Source organism: Fulmarus glacialis, unplaced genomic scaffold (genome assembly GCF_000690835.1).
Source record: "Fulmarus glacialis isolate BGI_N327 unplaced genomic scaffold, ASM69083v1 scaffold42467, whole genome shotgun sequence".
NCBI classification, from domain to species: Eukaryota; Metazoa; Chordata; class Aves; order Procellariiformes; family Procellariidae; genus Fulmarus; species Fulmarus glacialis.
The window spans coordinates 50,722-59,650 of NW_009223335.1; the positions used below are offsets into that span (position 1 = coordinate 50,722).

The 8,929-nt window shown below is 38.1% G+C and overlaps 1 protein-coding gene across 1 annotated transcript in view; it reads right to left on the minus strand.

The window, feature by feature from the left end:
- RHOBTB1 (Rho-related BTB domain containing 1) overlaps positions 1-8,707 on the minus strand; it is a 25,448-nt gene extending 16,741 nt beyond the window's left edge. The window contains exons 1-2 of the mRNA XM_009581776.1: positions 8,516-8,707; positions 8,078-8,181 (exon numbers count right to left, since the gene is read on the minus strand). Coding sequence (XP_009580071.1) covers positions 8,078-8,181; positions 8,516-8,707 — 296 coding nt within the window. The remainder of the gene's footprint in view (positions 1-8,077; positions 8,182-8,515) is intronic.
- Between the last annotated feature and the right edge of the window lie 222 nt (positions 8,708-8,929).

Here is an 8,929-nt window from a genome sequence, read left to right on the forward strand (position 1 = left end):
ATACCAGCTCCCAACTTCCCAAACACGGTAGGTTCAGGCAGTAGGCGGCCATCTAAGAATTAAACTGAGAATCTCATTTATGGCTGAATAAAGCCCTGCTACATCTCCGTGTCAATCCAGATACATTTTGAAGAGAGAGATTCACTCAGTTACACAACATTTTTCATGCATGCATCTCACTGAGCTGGAAAAAAAATTGTGCAGATAAGCAAGGCTGATAACGTTTTAAGTGGACTTAGTTTTTAGTAAATGCAGTTGCAGCCATCACATGAAATGAGAAGAAATTCATTAAGTAACTGGTGAGCATAACAAAATGACCTGAAGACACAGGACTTATGTGCACACACTCAAAACAGATGAGAGGCTAGGAAAACTAAAATGCAGGGGGTGCCTGGCATGTGAAGAACTGAAGATATCCAGGTAAGGCAGGGCAAGACCATGCAGTGCCCTGGATGTGAGCAGGAGAATCAATTAGTTCTATACTTTACCGACAGCAGTGAAGCTTCTTAAACACTGGTGTAATGTGCGAAACTGTCAAAATGCCCTGAAATATATTCAGATTTTGTGGTGAGTAGCATGCAGATCTATTTCTAAAATTTCTGTAACGTCATTTTTAGTAGGAAACAACAGTAGTAAAAAGAAGATAAAGCTACCTTTAAGAAAATTGCATATTTCAAGACTGTGCTTCAAAAGTGGAAAGAGTTTTCCCATACATTCCTTACAAACAATACATCATTCTTAAATGTTAAGCATTTTGAAATCTCTTCTATTTCCTTTCAGGTACTCATGGGAAAACAGTGGTGCATTTACAGAGAGTGACAAAAAATGTTTTGATATCACACAGAATGATTAAAATATCTCATTTTCCATTGCAGAAATGTGTAAGAGCTATTCTTATTGTACAAATGCCTGACCAGCAACAGTGCTAAAAAGAATGGCAAAGTTGCGTGGAACAATGTAGCAAGAGGAAAACAATTTTATTTTTAATTTAAAGGACTGCTTACACAGTCTTGGAATTTGGTTCATTTTATTGCTGGCTGTAAGAAGTAAATTCACCCATATAATTCTGGTCCAGCATTTACATACGAAAAATTCCATTGTAGTGCTAAATAGAACTTTGCAGTTGAAACAGGCTGCCTGCAAGGTAGCCTAGCATGATTCTGGGCCAAATTTTGCCAGTAGACTCAGTAAAACTCTCTTTGGAATCAGGTATGTTTGCAGTACACACATCCACCATAACACACCTATACATGCCTTTTTCCCTTCCCTGGAGCAGAGATCTTGATTACTGCATTTCTGTGTATCACATGCGAAGTCGGGGTTTATAAAAGTAAGACACAAAGCCTGAACACCAAATCAATGGAGAAGGATGAAAGGAAATGATAGAGCAAGAGAAGGTACAGGGCTAGCTGGAACACGTCTGATCAACCCGGGGCAAACACCAAAACTCAAAATATCATACAAAGGGACTGATAAGAATACAGCTAAAAATGCTTTTGTAAGACATATCAGCTGACTGCTGTTTCTAGACAGCAGTCAGAAAACAAAATAATGAGAAATAAATTCACAAAACAATGGAGAAACCAGAAACATAGGGAAAGGTGGGATTTTTGAGCTTATTTTCTGTTATTGTAAGAAGGCAGCTTACAGATGAGAACTACATGCTATCTCTCTACAGAGAACCAACTAACTTTCATCAAAGATACTGCAGAAGAATAAATGAAAGGAGAAATGAACCCTTTCCTTACTCCCAGCCCCATCCTCTAAAAAAACCCAGGAAGCAATGATCAATCAGAAAAACATATTGAGTTTAAAAGAAGAAGAGATTTAGTTAAAACGTCAGTTGAAGCAGTATGTTTAGGAAAAAAAATTATTTCAAGGTAGGAGAGGGCTGTAAGGAAAAGAAAAAAAAAAAAAAAGAAAAAGGAAGATCCAAAGCTAGGTCCCAAAATTCAGTAAAATTCCTTATAAGTACTGCTGAAGAACAGATAGGAAGCCAGGGACAAGACAAAGAGGGAGGTAAAAATCCAGAGAAGATGAAAGAATGATAGGGTTTGGTTTGCATCCAGTATGAGAGTGACTTCTGAAGTCACAGAAGACATGAAAACTGAACATTAACAGATGCTAGAAACATCTCTTTGGGGAGAAAATATGGACTTTCATATTTTTTGCTTTCTTTGGGCTATCACCAAAACCAGCCTCCTCCTTTTTTTTTTTATTTTAACAAAACTGTCAAGAAATTTTAATTGGCAAGTTGATGTCACAAAGTTATTGATAAGAACTCAGTTTAAAACAGTTATATCTGGTTGTGCGGAGTGGTTTCCATATTCTGACATATGTATGAAGAAATCCAGACTGAGATTCTGAGACCGTTGGAGTAGAAAACAGCTCAAGAAATCCACCCAGCACCTATTCACAAAGAAATAATTCACTAAGATCAAGATTTTGATGGAAAATAACTTCCCAGGTTTAGCATTTCCAAAAGGTTTTGATGTTGCCTTGCAGTCTTTTAGGATAGAACCCAAATGCCCTCTTTCCACCCAGTGACTCAGCCACTGATTTAGGAGAGCAAGGAAAAATGGAAAATTATGTAATACCACAAATAACATTTGATACATACTTTTTCACTCCAGTCAAGAAAGCCTTAAAGTATTACAGGTGTCTCTCTATTATAGATACATTATATATATACCAAGTTGAGCCTCAGACCCCACCAACAGTCATTTGGTACATACCTTTTTAAAGAAGGAAGGATTCCTAACAGCAATTCCATAGCAACCTCTTTCTACTCACAATATGGAACCATGGTGGGATGCAGAGAAGAAAAGATGATCTGCATTAATTTCATAGAATCATAGAATCATTAAGGTTGGAAAAGACCTCTAAGATCATCGAGTCCAACCATCAACCCAACGCTACCATATCCACTAAACCATGTCCCTAAGCGCCTCATCTACACGTCTTTTAAATACTTCCAGGGATGGTGACTCCACCACTTCCCTGGGCAGCCTGTTCCAAGGCCTGACCATTCTTTCAGTAAAGACATTTTTCCTAATGTCCAATCTAAACCTCCCTTGGTGCAACTTGAGGCCATTTCCTCTTGTCCTATCGCTAGTTACTTGGCAGAAGAGACCAACCCCCACCTCGCTACAACCTCCTTTCAGGTAGTTGTAGAGCGTGATGAGGTCTCCCCTCAGCCTCCTCTTCTCCAGGCTAAACAGCCCCAGTTCCCTCAGCCGCTCCTCATAAGACTTGTTCTCCAGACCCTTCACCAGCTTCGTTGCCCTTCTCTGAACCTGCTCCAGCACCTCAATGTCCTTCCTGTAGTGAGGGGCCCAAAACTGAACACAGTATTCAAGGTGCGGCCTTCACTGGTTTAAGTATATAAAGCATATACTTTCCCATTGACTGAGTGAAAAAGCCTCAAATGTTAATGTAGATAAAGAAAGAAGAAAAAACTAGTGCATACACACACCATATCAGAACAAAATTACTTGAGAAAGCTATCTCGCTGTGAACCTCTCTACTTATTCTAGTCTTTCTTTGAGCTGATCCGAGTCAAACTCAAAAGAGAAAAAAAAATCATAACAAATATTAAAAAAAATGTTTTTTACAGTAGTTCTTCAGGATTGCTTGATGAAGAACCTGAATAGCTTATAAACCACTGTAAAGTAGATTTTGGTATTTGAAGATGATTTGAAGATATTGCATATCACTTTTTGTGGCAGCAAAACATAGGAAAAGGAAGCAACCAATGTGAAAGACATCTGAAAACAACTGGATTCCCCATCAGCTGATCCTTTGCTAACAAAGCAAAAGACTGTCTTCTGTCTGTTAAGTGCTACTGCTGTGAAGACACATCTCTGATTACCCCCCCGCAACCCACTCCAGTAAATGGCTCGTAAGGCACGTGGAAGGTGGAGAATTATCGTAACACAAAAACAAGGATAGCAAGACTGCAGGGGAAAGTGTGGGCTTTCATTCAAAGCACTTCTGAAACCTTGGACCTTCTCTGAAGAAAGGAGAGGAGCTGCTGGCCCATTCTCAGCTTAGGCACAGGCGGTGAGTGACAGAGGGCACTGATCTAACTAAAGGCAAACCGAGTAACTCTATGAAGACACCCACCTCACCCTAATCTCACCGATTTTGCTGAATGCAAATACCATTTTACATCAAAGCTACCTGGGTTTTGTTTTATAGAAATATCATCATCACTGTCCTTTAAGAAAAAGAAACAGAAAACAAAACAACCCTAAAGAGATCAGTGGAAGTCTTCAAATATCAGTGATAAACTCCTATTCTCATGGACCCTTTTCAGTAGCATTCAGAAGGTATACTTCTATGGATTCAATTACACTGAAGTAACTGGTTAAGGGAACTGTAATCACACAGAAAAAGACAAATGCGTGTGTTCCTCTGTGTACATACAATACCCACAAGGCTTATGAAATCCATTCACAACAGAGGAAATACTCTTAAACATATTTTAAGAGGCTCTGTCAGCAGTCTCACAGCAAGGCTCATTCACATTTGTAAGTCACGAGGAAAAAGCTGTTTTCTATCCATGCAGTATGAACAGATTTTGTTTGGTCTACAGCTCATATTTAAGTTGCAAGTAAATAAATCATCCTGGCTGAATTAGCTGACAAACCACATCCATGGTATCGAGAATAAATATTTTATCAGGACTGAATTAGCTCTTTGCAGATTTGTGCTCATGTTTAGACATACCAGAGTTGCATGTATAAAAAAACAGGATACATAGGATATTAATCAAATTGTAGCCAAACATGTTTACCTGGGGAAAAAAAAAAAAAGAAAAGGATGCAAACGGGAAAAAAAAGTGCAAGCCAGTCTTTTTCCCATTTTGCTTTTAGAATTAGTTTGAACACGATGATATGTTGACACTCATTCAAAACCAGATTGGACAGGAGGATAGAGGACAGTGAATCCTGACAAGCTGAAATGTAAATTAAGATGTTTTCATGTCTTTACACATGCAACTGTGTGCCTCCCAGGGAAACTGGTACATAATAACAACTTGAGCTTTATATGAAGTTCCCACCTTATTTGCAGGCTTAGAAAATACAATAGCACTGAGACTAGATTGTTACTAGACAAAGAGGTGACTAGGAGCTGGAAATCAGTATGCTAATCATAACAAAGACATTGTAATTTTACAACATTTTGGAGTGATTTTGCATCAAATGAAACCCTGTGGGACAATAGCAACAAATGACTGTTTGGCATCACATAGTGCCTAAGCTGAACTGAACAGGATACTTCCAAAACCAAAGCACACTAGTTTAAGGAAAAAAAAAATGTCATGCTATAAAATTGCAGCAAATATTTCCGCAAGTCCCTCCAGCCACATCCCTCTCCCTCCCTTAGGCTGTCAGGAACTGTTTCCTAAAGCTCCCGGAGGACTGTGATTATTAAACTAAACACCACACAGTAGAATGCAAGCTGGATCTCACTCTCCATACTCCTATTTTAAAGGATGGCAGTAGAAACATTAACTGTTCCATCCTCAGTGGCATTCAAATATGTTTCTCTCTTTCTGTCACACACAAATAGTGGAAAACACATTCCTTTTGTCATTCTCTTTTCCTGTTTCTATCTGTGAAAAATAAAGAATTAAGAAGGATTTATCTTTGCTGCAAGTCCTATTAACTGTTCACCCTGTCATCTATAGCATAATCTATTTATGTAACATTTTGAAAAACTGTATGGAACAATCTTTTCCAAGGAGCAGCAGGTGAATTAATGACCTGCTGGTTCTTGTTACACCACATTTAGGACAATTAGAGGTCTTGGCTGAGTGTTTGGCTGAAATAAGCATTCCCCTGCACAAGGTGCATATGCATAAAAGAATTCTGAAGGGAACCAGAGGGTTATATTATTATATGATCCTTCAGACAATCAGAAACATGGGGCACTTGTAGGTGTAGTCTTGAGCAGTTTGGCATAAAATATGTCTTTTACTGTACTGCAAGATTTGACTCAGCTATGAGTAGACTGTAGTTCAATGTACAGAGGTGATTTAAAATCAGTTCCTATAAATGTGAACATTCAATATTGAAAATCTCTTTTTAAAATGCTAAAATAGATAAAATACTAAACAGTTGGTTTTAAATAAAACATTAATACCTTTCAAAACAATGAAGTACCTAATCAGTGCTTACAATTAGGAAATTTTACAACTGAAATTCTCTTTATAAAATAGTTTCTTTAGACTTTCCAGCTACTTTCTGCATTAACACACTTGCAGAAAAACCACTAACAGAACAGCAGGTTTCCAGAACAGCCTTTTTAAGTTAATCACTGTATAGCAAACCTGATTCTACACAGGTTCAGTTCTGCTAACATCACAAATGAATCACTGTGTTCATATGCTTAATCCCACAAGATCTCAAGTTATTTACGTCCTCCTTGGCGTTTGCAGGATTAGAATCTAAGTATGTTGTTTCCCCCCTCTCCCATCCTGTCAGTAAACATGGGATCAGAGTTCAGAACATGCCTGATTTTGTTTTCCTAATCTCTGGTAATCTTCTCAGTGACACAGTATCTGTTGCAAGAATATCAGGATGCCACATCAAAGAGGAACAGTTAGTGGAAACGTTAAGTTACATCCATATTTATCAAAGTAGGCTCCATATGCTGCCAAAAGGTAAACCAATATCTGTTCATATACTCAAGTAGCACTAAATGTTAAGGTCAATATTACCTTAAAGTCAGTAACTTCCCTCATTCACAAAGCTTATTTACAAATGGTACAGATTGTGTAGCCCAGATGTGTTGCTACTTTAGCTCCTGACACAAACTTCAAGGTAATCCATGACTGTGAAAACACAACTAACACAGTGCTATATACAAAGCAGGGGTTTTGTACAAACTGCCATATGGAGTTTTACAGTGTGAAAATTTAACTGGTGGATTCAACCAACAGAACCCTCACCAGCAGTCCTAAGGGGTAGAGAATAGAAAAGGCTGTCATCCTTCAAAGTCACTTGTCTCATCAGGTAGCAAAGAGAGAAAGAAAAGAGTAAGACAGTACATTTTGGCAACATGGAATCCAAAGCTGGGACAGACACTCTACAATGGGTGTTCCCAGCTGAGGAAAAAAAATAAAATCTGTCTATGGAAGTTTGATCATCTGCAGTAACTGAAGCAGATATGAAAAGGATATGAAAAAGTTCAAGAAGGTGAAAAAATGTGTGAGGACCGAGACCTCGCTCAAATGTAATTTATGAAAAGATCTGTCCAAAATCCATCTTCAGCTCAGTATTTACCCAATACAGGTAATCTGTTCTCATTATATGTGTAATCAAATGCCTGTTACTCAGCTGTTCTGCTGTCTGTACTGCCACAAGGCCAGATCTAATTACCATTAAACAAAACAGAAGGACTACTACTGGCTTCAGTTCTTGTTGAAACTATGCTGAAGTTATATTATACATGCTGGAAAAATCTAGATTACATTAATTTTTTTTTTTTTTTTTTTTACAATTTCTAGGGTTAATCGATTCACTAGCAGACACTTGATATTTATAGAAGAAAAACCCTTCCTTTTCTCAGCTTTAATTAAGAAAATACAGAAGAGCCTCATCTTTCATGAAATTGGCCCTGCTCTCAAGAGGTTAGCTGCCCATTCAACATCACAGGTTTTAGTAAAATAAATATTTCATTGAGTAAGAGTGATGTTTCCCAACATCTCTCCTTGTTAGTTGCTTGTTAGGCAATTATATCATCCACTGCTTATACAGGCAAGGAATGCTGATCAATTTTGTAAAACTACAATCTCGTTTTGGGGAATGTTCTTTAAAATTCGAAATAGGACAACAGTTGTTGACAGAGCTTAGCATGCTGTGCAAGGAAATGTAGCATTGTAGAACTATGCTGCTTTTTAAATATTTATATCTTTTTAATCCTTGCAGCAGATAATCCTCTTTGCAGTAGGCAAGAATACCCTTGATTGTTTTTAAGTCCTTGCTTTTCAAAATTAAGATTTGCAATTTTTTTCTGCCCTAAAATTTTACTACAAATATTACTTAAAATTTTGCTTGGATCAATTTACCTTCCATAAGCAAAGCGCCTGTCTTTGTGGTGGTCCCCAAACGTATCCCACAGCCTGAGAGAAACACTCACTTCATCCACAACATCTCTTGAGCGTTCAAGGACCTAGAACAGAACACACATAACATCCTCTTTCATAATTCGCCCCGTAAGAAGGTCCAAATCATACCAGACCAAGAGTCTATCACATACAGTTTTCAGCCAATGCTGCATTTTATAAAACAGGCAGAATATGCATCTTCCTAAAAATAGGTTTGATAAAAAAATTACTTTCGAATGAGAGACTCGGGGAGATGCGTATCAGACCATGGCTGCAGTAGAGACCGCGCTAAAATTCTTGTGAGCTCATTGCTGCATCCTGACAAAGAAAAGCTTGCCAATAAATAATAGTACAACCTCACAGCATGTGCTCCATACTTTGTACACCTGCAGTCCTTACCTCTTGGCAGACACGGTACTGATCAATGGCCCAGACAGTTGGTACATGAGTTGCCAGCAGCTGATACTGAGTCAAGGTTGTATTGCATGCTCTTGCACAAATTAGACGAGTCTTTCCCACTGCATTATCTCCAACCACCACACACTTGATAGTTTCAACGTTGGGTCTTTCGTAGTCCATGTCAGTGTCCATTTATCAAAAACTGTAACAAGACAGTTAAACTTGTTTTCTACTACTGTGCAAAAACAATGCTATTTAGAATCACAGCCTTCTACCTCCACTTCTTGAGAGATGCCTGAAGGTGACAAACTTTTAAGGAAAAGCTTGTAGTAAACTGTACCAAAGTAAGATAGCCGTTCCTTTAAATACCGTACAGTTATGCAAATGCACAACTATTTTGACCGCAGTTGGTTT